The following is a 20,669-nucleotide window of genomic DNA, read 5'->3' as shown; positions in this document are numbered from 1 at the left end:
AGGGACCTTAAGGCCACCAGTCCTGGGTCCCCCAGGCCCCCAGGTGCCACAGACCGTCTGCAAAGGGACCAGCCCCACAGCCTGTGCAAACACAGGATGGCATTCTGTCTCCTTGAAGTCGGTGTCCGCTGACACAGGGAGTCCAGCCTCCAGCCCAGCAGGGGGATGACCCCTCCCCAAGTCGTGGAGTGAGGCTGACCCCCCCAGGTCAGGGCCTCAGCCCACACCCTGCACCCCAGCTGTCCAGGTGGCCCCAAAGCACAGAGCCCATCCAGCCCCACGAGCCTGGAGACCAAGGCCCAGAGGCTGTAAGCAACCCCCCGAGGCCCCACTCCCGGCACTGGGACGCCCGCCTGAGAAAGTCCCCCTAAATCCCGGTCCCAGAGCAACGTCAGCAGAACGAATCCAGTACAGGGCACTGCTGATTCAGACTCAGCGGAGAGAGGCGATCGGAAACGGGAAACACTTTGTGAATAAAGCTAATTAAGAAATAGCGGATTTAGGGTTTCACGAGTGAGAGTGTGGCTCTGTGTGTCTGCACCGCGAGACACGTCTCCCCAGGTGGCCGGGCTCCACACCCTTCATCTGCCCCTTCTGGGAAATGCCCGTACGTGCTCGGGGCGGGGTGGGCTGTGCCTGGGGCACCTGGGCACCAAAGAGTGTGCAGCCTTGAGCAGGGGTGTGGCTGGGGTGTTTGGAGGGGAGGGGAGGGGAGGGGAGGGTGGGGCGGGAGGCAGGTGGGGCTCTACCCGTGTGGCCAGGGAGACCAGCAGCCCAGGTAGTGAGGGGTGGGGGGTCCCCCCCCCCGTCGTACCCTAATTCAGGGCAGGGAGCCCATCCATCCTGCAGCCGGGGGTAGTGCCCTGCCCGCCTGGGGGAGGCCACCGTGGCAGATGGCGTGCCAAGCTCGATGCCAAGGTGGACACTCACGCCTGCCCATGTCCGGACAGGGCTCTGGGATGGGCCCATCCAGGGACACCAAACCCTGCCTCCAGCATCCAGGAATTCTCCCTGGGCTGTCCCCCCCTCCCCACCCACCACCGCCCCCTGGCTCAGCCCCGCCCTCACTACTAGGCAATTTGGACGCATTCCTTCTCCTCCTTGTGCCTCAGTTTCCTTAACTGGGATGTAAGGTTATGGGACAGTCCTAAGCCCACCTGCCCCTCTGAACACTCGGGGCTCATTCCAGGCCAAGCCACCACCCCCAGGTGTCCAGGCTAAAGCCCCCCTACCCTGTTCTCTCTGCACCCCTGGGAGTCCAGTCCAGCCTGCAGAGCCCCCTCCGGCGTGACCCTTCTTGGGTTTCTTCTCCCCACCGTGAGCCTGACAGTAGGGCTGAAACCCCGCCATCTGCCCTATGCCCTCGGTATCACCTTGTCACCTACACTGCCCCCGGTAAGGGCCTCCTCGTTTCACAGGAGAGGAACCAAGGCTTGGGGGTGCAGGGGTCAAAACAAATACCGGCAGGGCCAGTGAAGAGCAGCCCGTGTCAGACCAGCCCTGTGACCCCGAAAGCCTGCAACATCACCCCCCCATTCTACTTTATTTCTAGGCCCCAAACAGCCCTTGAATTTCATGAGGGCATCTGCCTGATTTTTGAGGCACCCACACCGTCCTGCTTCCACACCTGCCCCCTTCTTGGCTATTCATTCTCCCGACAACAAACTCCTATTCACCCCTCAGTACCCCACTCAGGTAGAATATCCCCCTGAAGCGTCTATGCCTTCCCAAGATGGCCTGAATTGCAGTGCCAGCTCGAACCCGCCTGTTCCTGGCTCCGTGCTGATCACTGTCCCATGGAGAGTGTGGCTGTCCTGAGGACTAAGTCGGAGATTACCTGGGCCCATGGCGCCCCCATGACCCGTGACAGCCATCACTGTCATCAGGGCTCCTGGCCTGCCACTCCACACGAGCACTTGAGGGTAGAGGTTGAGGGTCACTTACTCGGCGCTCAGGAAGCATGGGGAACCCCACGTTTACATCTGTCCACTGAGTTTGCTCTGTGCCGAGTGAGTGGCCGTGAAGCCCAACGACCTCCCAGGCAGGGCAGCACCCACAGCGTGGGGCCAAAATAATGCCTCGGCCCCCTGCGGGCGGGGTGCGTCCACAAGCTGTCCGCACCTCCAGGAAGTTAACCTCTTCACCACACCTTCTTGGGCATCCAGTAAGAGGACAGCAGGACCAAGTGATTTCTCAGGGCTCTTTGTTCTCTGGATGTGCAGGTGTGAGCTTGGCCAGATCCAAAGGTCAGTTCAGCAGCGAGGACCGCCCACCCATCCCTGCCAGTAATGACCCTTCTAGCTTGGATGAGACAGTAAAGACCCAGTGATGGGGTGTGGCCAGCCTATCATGATGCCGGGCTGTCGGTTTGGGGAAAATTATAGTGTTATAGACACACACACAGCATACAAACACACACGCACGTACACGTGTATGCACGTACTCGTGCACACACATACGTACCTGCGTGCATTGCACATACACGCACGCACACGCACGCACCTATAGACACCTGTACGTGCACACGCACGTGTATAATTTCTAGTAACAGTGGCACAGAGGTCACGTTCGTTCCGCTGTCCGGCACCCGGCCATCATTTACTCAGAAATACAGAATTCGGGAGCACGTTGGGAAAATCCGCGGGTGTCATCCGTTAGGAAATATTTTTGAGAGTAACTGGAAGCATTATTTATAACTAGCGCAATTGTGCATCGGTGTTTAGGCGCCGTGTTCCCAGTGGGCCCAGGGTGACCGCGTGTCAGAACGGCACGCTCGTTCCAGGGGGGCAACCGATCATCTGCACTAACGTTTCTGCCCGGAGACGTGGGCGTGTCTTCCAGGCTGAGGCTGCACGGGTCTGGCATCGATTTTCGCCAGATTTTGTTATTATATGTGTCTCACAGCTTTAAAATAGTAGCAAATATGTGCAATTTATTTAAACAACACTAGGGAAATTAACGCCATGCAAGCTCGTCCTCAGCAAATGAAGATAAAGCAGTTCAAAAAAAAAAAAAAAAAAGCAGCTTTATGAAAACTCTTTAAAACCCCGAGCCTGAAATACAAAGGACTCAGGTGAGCGTTCTGCCTGCTGGCGCCCAAGCCTTGCCGGTGGGGCAGACCTGGGTTCTCCGCACCGTCACTGGGGGAGACATCGGGGGAGCCACAGATGGCCAGCACCAGCACCCCCGGGGCTGTGCTTGTGGCCGGGGCTCCCTGGCATCTCGTGCAAGGCTCCCAAGTCCGGCAGGCTGCCCTCAAGCAGACACGCTTAAGAACAAACACTAACCCTGTCCCTCCTCCCGGGGCAGGTGCCCGGGGACAGGCGAACTATTTAGCTGCGAGCTGAGGAGCCCCCAGACCGGGCTGTGGAACGCATCCGTCACCTGGGGGCTCCTTAACACAGACTGCAGACAGTTCTCCGGGAACGCTGACTCCTGCCGGGCCTCCGCACACATGACTTGAGGACGGGTAAAGGGGATGTGACCTCCAGGCAACGAGACCCACGAGTGAGGGGTGGCACTCATCCAGGGGCTCCGGTCTTGAGGTCTGACTCCCAGGTTCAGATCCTGTCCCTGCCCACTGAGCTGTGTGACCTTCTGAAGTGACCCGGCCTCTCTGAGGCCCCCTCTGTGCCTCCCTAGGAAAGTGGGCTTGAGGACACGTCCTGCTGAGTCGGCGAGGGGAGTTCAGGCAGAGACCGCGGGGGACGCTCACGGCCCACAAGGCATCGGCTACTCATGTGGGCAGGGAAGGCAGTTGTCTGTGCCCGGGCTGTGAGGGGACCGTGTGTGGCCAGGACCGTTCTGAAAGCGTTTCTGTGGTTCTCTGTGAAGCTCACGGAGGAAAGTAAGGATGCGACCCCATCGCTGTGTCATCCTGAGAGCCGGAAGATGAGTCACGGCAGCCATTGGTTTGACGTGAACAGAAGTCAAGGCCCCCGGGGACGTGCACACCTCGCGTGGCCCCTCTCCGATGAAGGTGGGGAGTGGTGGACGAAAGGCTTGTGGTTTTAGTTGCCTCAAACGCTCGACTGCAAGAGCTCGGGCCGGGAGTCCGCTGGGGCCTGGGGGGCGTCCCAGAGGGGGTCTCTCCTTCCCCTGTGGCTTGTCCACGTGGCATTGCCCGTGGATGCGGGAAGAGTTTACCTTTTCATCAAGTAGGCAGTTTTGTCCACATGTACTTAACTTATTTCTATGAAGTTCTTTTGAAAAAAAAAAAAAAAGTGGGCAAGGTCCTGGGTCCTCAGACGGCGGTGCTCAGACCACCCAGGCCCATCTTGCTGGCAGAGGGTGGGACCCGCCGTGGCTAGAGGCGGGTGGGCTGTGGCCAGGTGCCGTGGGCTGTCCTATTCCAGGTCTGTCTTTGCCTCGTGAGCCGTGATGTGCAGCTGGCTCCGAAGCAGAGTCAAACGAGCAGCAGCCATGAAAACAGTGCTGGGGCACCTTGAAAAGGAGCAAGGAGGCGGCACACACACAGACACCGTGCGTACTCGAAGCTCCGCACAGACGCCGGGCGCGTGCGTGAGGGTCTGCGGACACCGCGTGTGTATGCGAAGCTCTGCTGTGGCTCCTTTAATTATAGAAAGTCATACATGTTGCAATATTCAGAAATACAGAAAGGTAAAAGGAATAGAGTAAAATTGGGTAAAGCTCACTGGTGAGCAGAGAAAACAAGTTTACATTTTGATGTTTCCTTCCGGTCTTCTCTGTGTCCTTACACACACACACACACACACACACACACACACACACACAAATAGGGACTTGTGCTACGTGTATACTCTGTTGCCATTCTCCACTTACATTATTTGATGGACATTCGTCATGTCCCCGTCTCCAAAGGGTAGCTTTTAATGACTCTGTAATATCCCAAGATACAAACATAGCATTCTGCATTTAACTACAATTTAGGGGCGCCTGGGGGGCTCAGTCGGTTAAGCATCCAACTTCGGCTCAGCTCATGATCTCATGGTACGTGGGTTCGAGCCCCGCGCCGGGCTCTGTGCTCACAGCTTGGAGCCTGGAGCCTGCTTCAGATTCTCTCTCCCCCTCTCTCTGCCCCTCCCCCACACACACTCTGTCTCTGTCTCTCTCTTTCTCTCTCAAAAATAAATACACATTAAAAATTTTTTTTTGCCTATTATTTGCGGCTATCAGATCTCCAGAGGTTTTTTTCCGATTATTTTCATTACTTGATGTATACATAATATCCATAATATTATTACAAAAACATCTGCAGTGAACATTTTATATGGAGACGTTTGTTTGCAAGTAGTGTTTTGGGGACAGATTTCCAGCTGTGGAGCTACTGGGGGTTTTTTTCCTAATTTTTTTTAATTGATGTACAGCTGACAGCAAGGAGCATTTTTGAGGCTGTTGTTGGACTGGCACAAAGCAGCAGAAGGCTGTGGTTAGCCCCCAGCAGCATCCGGTCAGGGCTCAGCCACCATCCAGTCCCAGTGGCTGCCCCATAGGCAGGGGCTCTGATGGCTTTAGTTGCCATAGCAACCCTCTGAAATCAGTGTTGTTATTGCCAGCCCCGTTTTATAAAAGCAGCTGGAGTTTGGAGGGACAGAGCGACTCGCCCAGAGTCAGTGGACCTTAGGATGCACATCGACACGAGACACCGGGTCTGCCTAACGCCGCCTCCTACACCCTCAAACATCGCTTGAGCCGACTAACACGGCACAGTGCACAGGACTGAAGATCCATTCATTTAATCTTGTCAGTTTGACAAGTGAAGAGAGTATGTCACTTCAGTTTGCATTCATTTGATTAACGGAAGATGTGAACATTTTTAATAAGCTTACTGATTTTTTATTTTGCCATGACTTTCTATTCGTGTCCTTTCCTGTTACCAAAAAGATTTAAATTTTTTATTGATTTGTAGGAACTCTTTATATAGTGAGACTCTCCATCCTTTGACAGATTTGTTGTAAATCATGTTTACCAGGGTTATCAACTGTGTTTAGGGGGTGTTTTCATAAACAAGAACTTTAAATTAAACTGTGTTTTCCAGGACGCCTGGGTGGCTCAGTCAGGTAAGCGTCCAACTTCACTCAGGTCACTATCTCACGGTTTGTGAATTGGAGCCCCATGCTGGGCTCTGTGCTGACAGCTCGGAGCCTGGAGCCTGCTTCTGACTCTGGGTCTCCCTCTCTGTCTGCCCTTTCCCTGGTCCAACTCTGTCTCTCTCTCTCTCTCAAAAATGAATACACATTAAATAATATTAAAAAAATAAAAATAAATAAATAAACTGTGTTTTCCCTTGTGATTTTTTTCCCCATTCTTCCGTTGCTTGATTTTTTCCCCCTAACACTTAGCCACTTTCCCAAGCATCATCCAGTCTCTCTGTGTTGATCTAGGACAGAACAGATTCTCTGAACAGATGCCTTTTCCTCTGCGCAGAACTTAACCAGACTTCTTTGACTCTTCTCTCCCCCTTCCGACTAATGCTGCAGAAAGGGAAGCCGAGTGCCGGTCTGGACGCCTCTCAGCCTCCGAATGACACGCTGTTGCCGTGGCCCCAGCACCAGAATGCCAACGGGCTGAGGAGACAGAAACGAGACTGGGTCATCCCACCCATCAACGTGCCGGAAAATTCCCGCGGGCCCTTCCCACAGCAGCTGGTGCGGGTAAGTGGAGACCCCTCCTGCTGGCTGGGGAGGGTCTTAGCTCAGTGCGTCCTCTCCTCCGGGATCTTGCAGGTGAGTCTGGCGGGCTTGTCCTGGAGCGGGAGCACGGGATGGTCTGCACTCGGTGTCCAAGGTCAAGATGGTAATGAGACTGCACGAGACAGAGATCAGAAGGGCAGCCTCGTCCTCCAGGGAAGGGGGGTCCGGCCGGACTTGGGTCAGCTCGCCTGTGCTGATGGAAGGAGGCAGGGTGGCGACTTGGGCATGCCCTTTGTCCTCTGACACGCTTCTTTGCTCACACTCTTTTCCAATGACGACTAAGACACTGGACGGTGGAAAGACGGCGTGTCTGTGCTGGGGATGACGGTGGGAAGTTCCGGAACTTGGGACAGAGACTGTGACCCCAAATTCGGGGCTTTTGCATCCCTAGAGGGGGGTGGGGCTCCTGCAGTGCACGAGCTCCCGGCCCCCTCCCCAAAGGTGCTTTCCCTGGGAGAAGGGAAGAATCGGTTCTACAGATCTGTGTTTCAAAATCAAGGCCATCAACTAGCACTTCCTCCTTCCCTTTGGAGAAAATTGCAACCCAGTGCGGCCAATACTTTGGTAAAACGATGGCGAGGATCCCATTTAGCGCCCCATCGTTGGGGAGCGCCTCACCCCACTGGGCGGGGTGTTGCCACGGGTGGCCTTCCTTCCGGGGGCTGCTGAGCCTGTCCTGTCTCCGCTGCACCCACGGAGGGAGCTGGGCTGTGCGTTTCAAATGCAGACACGGAGCAGAGCAAGGCAGCGGGCCCCGCAGCCGATGCCCCTCCACACACGCCACGGCCGCGGTGCCCCGGCCACAGAACCTTGTTCACCCCCAAGCACCAAGCCCCTAAAACCCTCGGAATTTCCTGCCCCTTGAAAGCGCTGGAGTTGTCTTTTGTTATGTTAATGGTGACTTTTGGAGAGTCCCCTAAGGACTGGGGACTGATTGCCGGTTGCCAGGGGAACCGACTCCGAGAGGGGAGACCTTACTTTCAGCCCTGCCCCCCAAAAAGCCTGGGACGGGGAGGGGCTGGAGGTCAAGTCTATTGCCAGTGGCCAGTGACTTAATCAACCAAGTCTGTAATTCAGCTTCCATAAAAACCCCGAGGGACAGGGTGTGGAGAGCCTCCTGTTGGTGGCCCGGGGAGGGGCAGGGAGCCTGGCATGTCCGCATCTTACCCATCGGGGGTTCCTGAGTTACACTCGTTATGACAATCTAGCGAGTAGACTTGCTCTGGGCTACGAGGGGGGGTCGTGGCAGGCCCTCTGGGTGGGAGCCGCGATGCGGGACTGAGCCCCTCCCGTGGGACGGACACCTGCTGTTTTCGCAGCCCGCGTCGGAATAAACTGTGTCTCTTAAACTGCAGACACCCAGCCGGTGTCACAGGATTGCTTGGTGGGGGAGCCCCCCACCCTCGGGGGTCAGAAGTGTGGCCTGTGTTGCAGGCGCGTGAGGGCGCAGGAGGGACGCGGGACAGTCTCTCCACTCGTGGGGAGAAGCCACCCTCTGACCTCAGTTCCCCCTCCCCCATGAGACGGGGAGCTCGTGCTTTCCAGAGCCCCTCCTGCCCTTGAGTGTCCTGACTGTTGGGAGGTCCCTGTGATGCAGGCACAGGCTTGAGCGAAACACTCAAGACGTGAACCCCAACCTGGGGGTAGAGTCCCAGGACCCCGTGTTCAAGGTCAGTGTGCCAACCCCCGGCCGCCGACAGGATGAGAGTGCTGATGACGTAGCTCTGTGGCCCCCACGTGCGTGCGCCCTCTCCGCCCTCTCTGCCCTCGGGGACCCGTATCTGACTAGCACTCGTCATCCGCCTACCTAGTGTTTCTTGTCAGGGATTCATTTCTAATGTAAATTAGGCTAAGAGGAGACTTTATTTGCGGTCACAGTTGGAAAGCTGGCATTGTTGGCTGCGAGGAAGGCTGACCGCGAGACTCGCAGAAGGCAGAGAAAACACAGCTGTTGGTGTCTGGCTGTGTAACTGTCACCCTCAGAGCCTGAAGGCTGCCTGGGACTCGTTTCTAAGGGAGGCGAAGAGCAAATATCAGCCTTCCGAAGAGGCGGTAGTACCAGCAGCTTCCTCTTGAATGGCATCAGGATGCAAAGCCAAGTGGAAGGGGAGCCAGCTTGCCGTCGTGTGGTTCAGTCTTACTGAGGGCCTCGTGCTTTGCAACTACTCAAAACTCCGCTTAGTCGGAAGCAGTTGCTGTGACTCAGGGGTCGCCAGACTTTTTCTGTAAAGGCCACATAGTAGCCATTTTAAGCAGCCAACCAGGTTCGGGTTCAAATACTCAACTCTTTGCGGTACGAAAGCTGCTGTAGGCAACGCGTAAACTATCCCCGTGTCTGTCTTCCAATGAAACCTTATTTACAGAAACAGGCACTGGGCCAGATGTAGCCCAGTTTGCCAAGCGCACATCCAGCTTACCTCCCAGCATCTGGGAAGCACCCTGGCCCACCTCCCCGGCACTTGGCGGGAACATTGTAGTGAGTGCGCCACCTTGTGATGGGTACCGAGGGCTCTGGTCTGCTCACGCACCGCAGGTGCACGCGTGGTGTTGTGCGTGCATCCTGGCACTTCTGGAATGTTCTGCTGTCCTGGCTTTCAGAGTTTCTCAGGTTAGTGGTCCTAGTAGGGACACACGAATCTTTCCTCCTCCGCGCCCATCCGTACACAGGCTGTGAAAGGTACCGTAGGCGGAGCCCCCGACCCGCGAGGACTCCCAGGGCCTGTCCCCTCCTGGATGATGGAGAAGAAGACACTTCTGTACTTTCTACCCGAGGGACCCGCCGTGGTCTCGGGGGCCAGTCAGTCGTAGCTGGAGGCAAGAATAGCCAAGTCTCCCCCGCCGGCCGAGCCTTCGGCTCCCACACGGCCCGTGGATGCATTGATGGGGGAGGTGGGTGGTCACAAGGACATCTGTGTGCTCCGATGGGGGCCGTGCCGCCTTCCAACTGCACAGCTACAGAGCTGGCTTCGCGGAGCAGCTCCGGTTGCTGCAGAGCCCCTGCGGACGCAGCATCCCGAGGACCCCCTTGCCGCTGACACGTCTAACCTGGACCTCGAGGAAGGAAACGGGAACGGGGCCTCAGGTGTCCGCCGAGGAAAGCAGGGAACCGGTGCCACCAGCTCAACCTCGCTGTCCCCTGGCCCGCCCCGTGGCTGTGCTTTTGAACAAATTTGTCCTCCGCTCCGTGGACACCCTGGCGTGTCCAGCAGCCCCCATAGGGAGGGCCACCTCCATGCTGGGTGTGGCCACTCCAAAACAGGCCACGAGCTGAAGGATAGGGTGTGGGTTAGTGTTAGCTGACTGCTATCAAGGGCATTCCCGGAATTTCAGAACTGAACACAAGACGGGTTATTTCCTGCTCCTGTGAAGGTGGTTTGGGGGAGGGGGGCTCTGTACCACGGTCACTCGGGGCCCCAGAATGAGGGCTGCAGGACTGGCTAGGCCTGGCCGTGGCATGCACTGATTTTGCCCGAGGTCCACTGGCCGAAACCAGGTGTGTGGCCGTGCCTTACCGCAAGGGACACGGAGAAACGTGGGCCAGCCGTGCAGGGAGGGAAGGGGATGTGTGTCTCTGCCCCCGGAAGGCTCCCCTGTGAGAGCGTGTGTGTCCTTTCGTCTGTGACGGCTCCCCTGTGCCAGGGAGACGGGACGAGGGGTGGCCTGACGAGAGGTCAGACCTGACCCTCCAAGCCTGGTCTTCGCCCCACGGCCCCCTTTGCTTTCTCCACAGCACTTAGCACCACGTGACTTCATGATCGCTACTGACACATCCGAGCACAGGCCTCCCGCACCTATACTGTTGGAAACAGCAGGCATTACGTTCATTGAGTGAGTGATGGAAGCAAAGCCCAGAGGGGGGCGCTGCCTGGGCGCCCAGCGGCTCACACACCCTGGAGGCCGGGGCACCAGGGTCCCGGCAGAGATCTCGGCCCCTCCTGGTGGGCCTTCAGAGTTTCTTGCCCGATGGTGGAGTACTTTCCGTGGAACGGAATCCCAAGCCGAGCTGGGATCTTATGGGGAGATGCATCCTCAGCAGATGCAAAACAGAATCTCCTTACAGTTTCTGTAAGAGATTTGTCTTTCCCAAGTGCACGCCCAGTGATCATGTCAGAACTCGGGGCAGAAGCACGCACACACGTGTGCACCCGTGCCATCCCACGTGATAGCCCACGCGTACGACCCCCACACTCTCATGTGCTCACTTCCTGCCTTCCTCCTCCTCTCGCTCCCTCCCTTCCCCTCGTTCAGCTCTTACCTAGCCCAGGCAGGGGTTTGGGGAGGCTTCCTGCCCCCCTCTCTGTCTGCAGGACGTTGATGAGTTTCCTGTCCCTGTTTTGGGGGAAGTTGCTCCAGAAAGAAGCCTGAGTCCCAGCAAATGTGAATACAGCTTGATGGGGCCGGGAAGCCAAGCGAGGAGCACTTTGAGGTTCAGCTGGGATCAGCTGCAGTTGTGTGCTCATTAAGGCATTTCATTCTGATAAAATATGCTAAATGAAAAACTGGGCAGGAGAGAAGCAGGCAGAACGTTCTTCCCCAAAAGCCTCTGTTAATTACAGGCTTTTTCCTTGGAAGGACTAGCATTAGTTCTGCGACGCAGGGAGAATGAATAAGCGACTTGGGTGGAGGAGAACCCTGAAAAGGGAAGGCTGGCCACGATGGGCTGGGCCGCCAGGAGCGGGGAGTGTCTGCGGCACAGTATGGAAGCGCTCCTGCGGGCGTGCCCACCGGAATTAGGCCGCCGTCTAAATTTAAGTGGGGAGGGGAGAGCAGCCACATCACAGAGGCAGCACTCGGAAGCTCCGGGCTGTCCCTGCTTCAGAGCCGAGGGGGGGAGACACTCGCAGGCCGGCTGATCCCCTGGGAAGCCGGAGACCCTGTGTTCTGGGAAGGGGCAGGAGGGGATTTTCCCTGCTCCTGAATCCCGGCTCTGGAAGGGACGGTTTGGGGCCAGCTGAGGTGCCCAGCACCGTGCAGGCACCAGATTCAGAGGGAGAGGACTAGAGCGCTTTCCAGCTCCGAGGGCCTGCGGGCAGGCCGCCTGCTGCCCGTCATTCAGAATTTGGTCCCTTCGCTACCGCGGTTGGGATTCCTTCATGTGTACCTTCGTGGAGGGTTCTGAAAAGCCACTTGCTTTTCTAGCCTGTGTGTTAGGTTTGACTTCTGGCAAGATTCGGAATGAGGATAAAATCAGACTTCTAAGAAGTCTAATAAAAATTCAGAACTTGTTAACTTGAGAGGTTGTCCGGGGCAACTGTAGGAACCCGCTCAAGATGATGAGGAAGAAGGCTGTGCTACCGGGAGACGCGTCCTTCAATTTCAGAAGTCAGTATTTTAACAGACAGCAGCTCGTGCAAACCTGTCCTCGGAGCAAGGCCTGGAAAGGAGATCGTCACATAATCGCTTAGCACAAAGGGTAGCCACGTGGCGAAGGTGAGAGATGAGCGGGAGCCGTTTCTAGAGCAGGGAGCTCACGAGAGCACGGCCGCAGGGGGCTCAGAAGGACTGCCAGAATCTGCTTCCCACCTACCAGCCCAAGAGAGCTGAGCAGACCGGACCGGTTCGCATTTTCCAGGATAAGTTTGGCTCCCGTTCTGTGCACAGGTGCCACATTGCTTCATACCCAACCACAAACATTTGCTGACCTGTGTGGATGCAGATGGGTGGGGTCTCTGCGGAGCTCAGTGAGCCATGTGTCCTGGGCCGGGGTCGGCACTGTGAACGTGTGAGACAGGGACACGGAGAGTCACCCCGTATCTGACCCAGGGTAGACCCTCCATAAATGTTGATCAGACGCACGAATGCATTTGATGGGACCGGCTGAGGTCTGACTCCGTGTTATCCTGCGAAACGTCCGCTGGGTAACCTTGTGGTGTGGTCATCACTGCGTTCGCCTAGGAACCTAGTTTCTGGCTCTTGGAAGGCATCCGTTCATGTGTGAATGACCAAGAGATCATTATTCACCGTCTCACGAAAGTCAGGTGGCCCTTTAAAACGTGGCATGTGTGTGTTTACCCCCTTCTTCTGTTCCCTCAGTCTCCAAGACAGGGTCTCGCTCCTTAGCATGTCTCACAGGACCTCATGGTCTGACTCCGCTCCTTGGAACGCCCAACTACAGCCACGCTGGGCTACGTGCAGGTTGGTCACACCCTTGGTTACCTGGACTCCTGCGTACGAGCCCTTCCCTCAGCCTGGAGGGCTTTCTCACTGCACCTGACGCTCCCCAGCCTGGCCCCTCCCTGCCTCCTCTGAGAATACCCCGCTTCCCAGGACCGGCACAGGCCCTCCCACAGGGGGCATGGCAGCCCCATTGCCTGCCACCGTGGCAGAGTTTTTGACACTGTTTTGTCATGATTATTGATCTGTCTTTCCCACTAGACATAAAGGTCCTTGAGGGACAGTCCGCCTGTCAAGCACAACCTTGGGGACAAAGCAGGTGTCATTAAGTACTTATCAAATGAGTGAATGACACAGCTGTTGTGCCCATCTCTACTGGTTAGCCTTTCATGATCATTTTGAAGACTGTTAGGTTTAATATACAATCCTTGAAAGTAATTACTTCGGAAGTTCCGCTTCTGGTGATGGTAAAGTAGCGTATGTCAGACTAACACTTCTGAAATAACAATTATAAACTCGGCAAAAAAAAGTCTGCAACTATTTGAAGTTGCTGGACAGTGGTCAGTAGGCGACAGGAACTGAAAGGAGGAAACAGCACTGGGCGAGATCTTGTTTTTGTGACTTTCCCTCTGAGATCACTTCTCATCCTGCCATCAACAGGCAGCTAGCTCTCACACAGAAAACCAATCTCGCTGGTCAGAGGGGTCGGAAGATGGGGTTTAGAACTGACAAAGCAGCAGAATGTGAGGGGATCAATCCTGTAAGACGTGTAGCCACGGATGGAGACTCTCACATCTGCTTATAACTTCTGCCTAGCCAGGGAGCTGTGCGTGTGGGAGGGAGACTCCAAAGAACCCAGCAAAAAGCAACAGCAAGAAGATTGAAAGAACTGAGCGGAAGTTTCAACTGCTGTCTCCTGCAAGGGAAACAGATTTAGATTTAGGTCCAGCCAAGTTAACTCCCTGCCTTAACAGAAATGAACACCCTTCAGAGAAAGATAACAGAACCAGTCTGTACAATGTATCATCGACAATGACCAATACGCAAACAAAAATTACTAGACATATCCCCAGGAAATAGAAAGAAAGGAGAGAAAGAAGACAAAATGTAACCCATAATTAAGAGGGGAAAACTGCCCACAGAATCTAACTCTGGGATTACTATGTTAAAATTACCAACAAGACTTTTGAAATATCTTGTACAGATACGTTCAAGGACTCAAAGGAAAACACAGTCAGGACGAATGAATACATGTGGAACCATAGCAGAAAAAATGAAAACTAAAAACAGAACCAAATCGAAGTGGTAAAGCTGAAAAGTACAATATCTCTAATAAAAACTTGCTGGATGGGCTTCCAAGTGGATCGTAGATGGCAGAAGGGTCACTACATTTAAAGATACACCAGGGGTCTTGGGTGGCTCAGTCGGTTGAGCGTCCAACTTCGGCTCAGATCGTGATCTCGCAGTTTGTGAGTTTAAGGCCCACATGTGGCCTTCTGCTGTCACCACGTGCAGCCCGCTTCAGATCCTCTGTCCCTGTCTCACTATGCCCCTCCCCACTCGCAGTCTCTCTCTTTCTCAAAAATAAATAAAACATTTTAAATAATTAAATAATTAAAGATAGATCAGTAAAAATCACCTAATCTGAAGAATGGTAGAAAACTGAAACACAAAATTTCAGCTGGATAAGAGAAGCAAACTTACAGATCCAAGAAATCCATTGAACCACAGGTAGGATGAATACAGAGAAAACCCAATCTTGATCATAGTCAAACTGATGAAATTCAAAAACTCGAGAGAAATCTTGAAAGCAGAGGAAGAGACACAGTCTGTCAGAGGGCAGGGGCAGCGAAGGTTGGCTTCTCTTTCGGAGGCCACTGGGCAATGGGAGGCCATTTTCAAGATGCTGAATGAAGAAAACTATCAACCAAGAATTCTGTATCCAGAAAAAAAAAAATGCCCTTCAAAGTTAAAGGTGGAATAAAGACATTTCTGATAAGCAAACTGAGGGAATTCATTACCAGCAGACCCACGAGAAGTGGTAAAGAATGTTCTTTAGGCTGAAAAGAAAGGACAAGGCTGGAAATTTTTTACATCTGCAGGAAGGGATGGGGAGAACAGGAAAAGATACACTTGGGGGATAATATTTTACTGAAAAGACAGCTGACTGTTTAAAGCAAAGGTGTGGTGCTGTATTGTGGGTTTATAATTCGTAAGAGGGAAAGAGACAGTGGCGTCCACTGCTTTGTCCCCGGAAGGGAAGGAGCCGTTGACCAAAGAAGTGACTCCAGGGGAGTTCTTAATGACCTGGAGTGACGTTCTCCTGGAAACTCTGTGACTCCTCCCGCCGTGAGTCCTGGTGGACTCACGTGGGGGGGCTCAGGACCCCGTGGGGGGGCTCAGGCCCTGCCCCCCGCCCAGCCCGGGTTCCAACAGCACGGCCCCAACACAAACACACCACTCGAGACCCTTCTGCAGCCGCCGTCCAGCCTCCCTGTAATTACACATCGTGTGGAGACCTGAAGGGAATTCACACTGTCCTTGCTAAAGCCCGAGGGACGTGAAGAAAGCAGCCGTTCACCGACTCGGCGGCCTTGGGTTCTGTGATTTAATCAATCGCGCGACAGAACCGTGCAGATCCTTTGTGTCTCCCGTTCCCTCGTCGGAGCAGAAAACGTTCCCTTTCTTGAATTGCTTTAATGGCTATATTTATGCAGCTGAAAGATCTTGACGAAACGAAAGTAGAGTCAAATCACTGCAGATGCTCCGATAATTTATTGGAGAATATTTAATTAGAATATATTAATATTTTAGACTTCCACCATTAATTTAATATTCAGAGATTTGATTTAGTCATTGAATTGCTGTAGCGCCTTGTGCGGGTGGCGGTTTAGGGCAGGCGCTCTGAGCACCTGCCACAAATGGATAGTCACAGCGGGGCTCCCGCCAAGTAGGACTTTTGCCATGGCCACCAGGCTCGAGTCTGCAGACCAGACATCATCTGCAAGTGTGGGCACGAGCTGGGAGTTCCGTTGGGCCTCACCGTGGAGGCCAAAGAGGAGGTCGGGCCGATCAGGGCTCAGAATATTCTGGAACTCAAGGAGCAGTGTCCGGCAGTGGTGGGAGGAGGTGGCTGGGCAGGTGAGGGCTGCATCCCACCTGGCTGGCGGGTCTGGTTCACTGTTCCTGTTCTCACTTACCTCCAGGACAATTTAGTTGTTACCAGGGAAACTCCCCTGTCCCCTCTGGCTGCCCTGGGGCTACCGTAGGGTGGGGCTGGTCCTCCCACAAGTGCCAAGAGGGGGTCGAGTCCTCAGAGTATATTGGGGTAAGGCTGCTGGCGGCCCTCTCCTGGAAAAGGGTGTCCTTCATTCTGGTGTGAAATGGTGACAGTAGGTCGTGGGGAAGGTTGTCTGTTCATCCATCACACGCTCATTAAGCTTTTATGTACAACCTGAACGCCCGTTCTGTGCTGTTCAGGTGTAGACGGTACACAGAGAATGGATGGGACAGAGTCCAGGGGACTCTATGTTCAGGGGAGAGAGATAAGTAAACCAACTATTAGGGGCCAGAGGGTGTGGGGTACGGTAGCAGAAGAACCATGGTGCTGCAGAAGGGAAGAGATTTGAGCAGGGGGAACAGCAAAGTCTTAGAGGAAGAGCCAGGAGGTCAGAGTGGCTGAACGGAGACAGCCACAGACAGGGGGAGGGTGAGCAGCCAGCTTGGAGAACCAGAGGTCCGGGTCCTGAGTGGGGCGTGTGACTGTGGGGGGGACTTGTTTTACTCTGAGACCCAAGGGGTGATGGGACGAGGCTTAGATTGGCCAAGACCCCTCCGGCTGCCGCTCAGGGACCAGGCAGAGTGGCAGCAGCCGAAGGAGACTGCCTGGTGAGGGGGCCCCTGCAACGGCCAGCACCGAAGGGCGTTGTTCCACTGCCCTTGCTTGGCACGGTAACGGAGTTGAAAACCTCGACAAAACCTCTTTGTTACGTTTCCATCTCAGTGAAATTCAAGATTTGGGATCTGCTGCTGCTGTGGGACTAGCGAGACCCTTGGGCTCTCCCCGATCTGAGCCTGGGCTTGAAGCGAAGGAGGCCACCCCTGTGTGACTCTCCACCCCCCGCCCATCCCTCCCTGAGATCCCAGAGCAGCGGAGGGCGCCCCCGGCCTGGCCCACGGTGGGTGGACCAGCAGCCGGAACCCGGTCACCTTGCAGATGCGTGTAGTGTGATGTAAGCGGAGCTCCGCGGAAACGTGAATTCGTCCCCAGCATTTACGCCGTGGAACGTAGGGCTTCCGTTCCCTAGAGAAAAACCACATGTGAGAGTATTTCCTTGAACGCTCGGGACAGCCGCCGTCCACGAGCCCGTCCTGGGTGCAAACGTCAGCGGGACCGGGAGCCTCTGCCCCTGCTTGGCTCACCGACAGTCCCGTGGGGCCCCTGTGAGCATCTGGGTCGCGTCCCCCGAGCCAGAGTGCACCGAGCAGCTCGGATGGAGCCAGCACATTCCTGGGAAAGACAGGGCAGGCCCGTGGGCACGGAGCGACATGCAGGTGCGGGCGGGACACAAGTGGGCAGGGGCCCTGGCCAGCCAGCACCTCGGGGTGGATTCCAGCTCTGCTTCCTGCTGGGGGGGTGGGGGGGGCAGGGATGTGGGCAGGAGCGCCCGGCAGCCGCAGGAGAAACATCCCGCTCTGTGTCTGACCCGGGGCTCCGGGCCGCTCCCCCATCCTGGGCAGGCCAGCGCCTGCGAACACCGGGGAGTGACGTCCCCGCCAAGCCGCGGATTGGCCTGCGTGGCCATGTGGTGAGCCTGGCTCCGGGGTCAGGGCACGAGGATAGCACACTGGGAAGCGTGAGGGGCTGAGGCCGGCGAGCAGGGGCGAGGCACCCCTGCTTTAGGTTTGGGGGGGGGGGGCGGGGGCAGGGGTGAGGACGGGGCCTGGAGAGGAGACTGTTCTGGAGGGTCCCACAGGGACCCCTGCTTCTGGGCAGGGCGTGCAAGACAGGCCAGGCTCTCCACGCTGTGTGGTCTGCCCTGCAGGGCGGCTCGCCCAAGGCGGCTCGGGGCCCACCCCGCTGGCTCCCTGAAAGTCACCTTGGGACCAGTGCCTGCAAGGCATGTCTGCTCCTCGAGTGGCCCTACGTCAGGGGTGATGCGGGGATGGGAGTGGGGGCCTTGGCCCAGACACTCGTGACCCACAAGGGTGAGAGCCTCCCTTGGACCTCGGGGTCCACTCGGTGGCCTCAGGGCCGTGGGGCTTCGGGCCCTGGTGCTCATGGTTGGGAGGCAGCCGCAGAGCACCCTCCAGAAGCCCAAGCCCCCAGGGGTGGGCCTTGCAGGGACGGAGCTGGGACAGCGTAGCACACAGGCTTTGCTTTCAAAGATGGCTACGTGCTCGGAAGGGAACAGACAGCACAGGAGCACGGCTGCAGGTGAAAACACGGGCCCCGGATCCTTCTCCTGCGTCCCAGGCGCCACCCAGACATGGGGTCAGGAGCTGCCTGGGTGCCTGGAACAGGTGCTCCCTAGAGCCAAGGAGGAGACGGGCTGAAGGCCGCGTGTGCCCTCCTGGGGGTCCGGGCCATTCTCTCCCGCGGGAGACCCGCCCACGCTCATGATGATTGTTGGTGTTTCCTGGCAACTTCCTCTGGCTTGTACACAACCAGCATGGAGACAGCTGCCCTCACCAAGCTCTCGGCTTAAAGACCCAACTGCCACCCACAGAAAGGAGGGTGTGGGGACACAGGCTCGAAAGCCAAGCCAGTCGGAACGGATAGGGTCCAAGGACGGGTGGTGTTTGGGAAACCAGACCCACTCCAGGCCACAGAAGACGACGGAAAACCGTGCGCTGCTTTCTGGCCTCCCCAGTGACGCTGGGACAGCCACGCGTCTGCCCCCAAATGACGCCGGAGGAAGAGCCAGTGCTGGTGAGTCTGCTGTGACACAGTTCCTCTGTGCTTTGTTTGCCTCTGGCTGACAGTCCCTTCCCACAGCGGCTGGGTCTCCGGCCGCACACCCGGGACTCAGGGACATCTCCGTACCAGCCGTCGGAAGAGGCCTCACATTCTGAGCACCTGCACAAAGTTTTTGGGCCTCCAGGCTGCTATTCGATTGAGTTACCTGTTTGGTTTTGGCTTTTAGAGGCTTCACGGGCTGTAATTCTCAAGTTGAGAGGCTGATCTCATTTTCCCAAAAATGTGAGGTGATGAAGACGAGAAAAGGACTACGTCCTCGGTCTGTTAAAAGCAAAATTAAGCAGATAACTAACCAGCATCTCAGAAGAGTCCGGAGCCTTCCAGGCCCTCCAGGCTGGAGAAGGGAGGGTCCCTCCGCCTCACCCCACCGTGTGCTGATCACCTTTCCCCATAGCGCGTCATGAGGACACGGGGGCATTCACTGAGCACCGGCTCTGGTCAGCACTGAGGCACAGCGGCAGCTCCATGGTCATGGTTCTGTCCTGTCCTCGAGAGCTAACACACTGGTGGTGGAGACAGACAAGAGGAGAGGAAACTGCCAGAAGATGGACGGAACCACAGAGAAGATCAAACGCAGGGATGAGACAGGTGGGGACATGCAAGGTGGGGAGGAAGCAGGTGCTTTAGGTGGGGCGCGTTGGTGAAGACCTCTCCAAGAAGCCGCTGTTGAGCTCCTGCAAGACTAGGAGCCAGCTGTGGCAAGCTCAGGCAGGGAAAACAGCAAGTGCAAAGGTCCTGGGGTAGGAACAAGCCCGGTATACCCAAGGACTGGAAAAGTCTTTACAGCTAGAATGGTGAGTGAGGAGAGGTGGGAGGGCAGACCGGGAGGAGAGCAGGAGCCCAGCAGCCCCTCGGGCCCTCTGGACCAGGCAGGAGATCCAGCCCTTGCCCCACATGTTGAGAAGCCTATAAAAACCCACCCGTGGTGGTCTGGGAAGTGCCTTTGGGTGGGGGATGGAAGGTTAAGGACAAGAGCTGCAGCGGAGCCTCGGGAGGAGGGAGCCGGCCCAGGGGAGCAGTGGTGTGGGCCAGGCAGGGCAGGGGAGGTGCCTGGAGAGGAGTGGGGTGCCCAGGAGCCCAGACAGGCCGGAAGAAAGACTCCACACGACCTGATTAGGGAGTGGGGGGTGGAGACAGGGACACTCTCTGGTTCCCAGGGTTTCAGGCTGAGCCACCCGGGCACACCCCTGTCACTTGGCAGGGGAAGGGGTGGGGGTGTTACATGCAGTCTCCCGGGCCCGCTGTCCTCACTGTTCTGGAAGAAATGTGAGCCGCTCAGGCCTCTGCACTCCCGAGCATGTCAGGTGGGGTCTGTGCCTACGAGGACCAGCATTTAGACAGACCCAGACCAGGGGCTCAGCAGGCCCTGAGGCTCCAGCACCACGAGCTGCCCCTACATCCCTCCCAGGCCCAAGGGGCCTCGAAGCTCTGAGTGGGCAGCTGAGTGCCCCCGGGATGCCCTGTGGGTGGTACATTCCCTTGTCGCATCCTAACTCAGCCCATGCTCAGGCCCTGGAGCACTGAGGCCCTGGCGGCTGCCTGGGTCCCCTACTTTGGTTTTCTCCTGTTCCTAAGGAGTGGTGGCCATCGGCCTGATGGGACTTGGCCTCCGGGCCCCTCCCTCCCTAGGTGGACCCGGCCAGCGGGTGTGAATGGTGACTGCCCCCAAGACGGGACCCCGCCAGCTCTGCTGAGCCCGGCCCCCGCCTGACCTGACTCCAGTCACGGGCCTCCCCAAGTGTCCAGCAAAGCCCTGCTGTGCACACGCTCGAGTGCACTTGTGGGCGTGTCCGTGCACACACGTGGGCGCTCCTGGATTTCCACTTTGCCCCAGGGGATGCCGTCGATGACGTGACCCTCAGACCATGCAGTAAGCAGCAATACCATTTACTCCCAGAGGC

The 20,669-nt window shown here is 56.4% G+C and overlaps 1 protein-coding gene across 1 annotated transcript in view; it reads left to right on the top strand.

Annotated features, from left to right (window-relative positions):
* Positions 1–20,669, top strand: part of CDH4 (cadherin 4) — a 536,800-nt gene that overhangs the window by 399,180 nt on the left and 116,951 nt on the right. Inside the window, 1 exon segment of the mRNA XM_019426377.2 lies at positions 6,462–6,635. Within this exon segment, the coding sequence (XP_019281922.2) occupies positions 6,462–6,635 (174 nt within the window).

This window comes from Panthera pardus, unplaced genomic scaffold (genome assembly GCF_024362965.1).
Source record: "Panthera pardus isolate Hobbes unplaced genomic scaffold, ASM2436296v1 HiC_scaffold_25, whole genome shotgun sequence".
NCBI classification, from domain to species: domain Eukaryota; kingdom Metazoa; phylum Chordata; class Mammalia; order Carnivora; family Felidae; genus Panthera; species Panthera pardus.
This window is presented reverse-complemented; position numbering and strand designations above follow the sequence as displayed.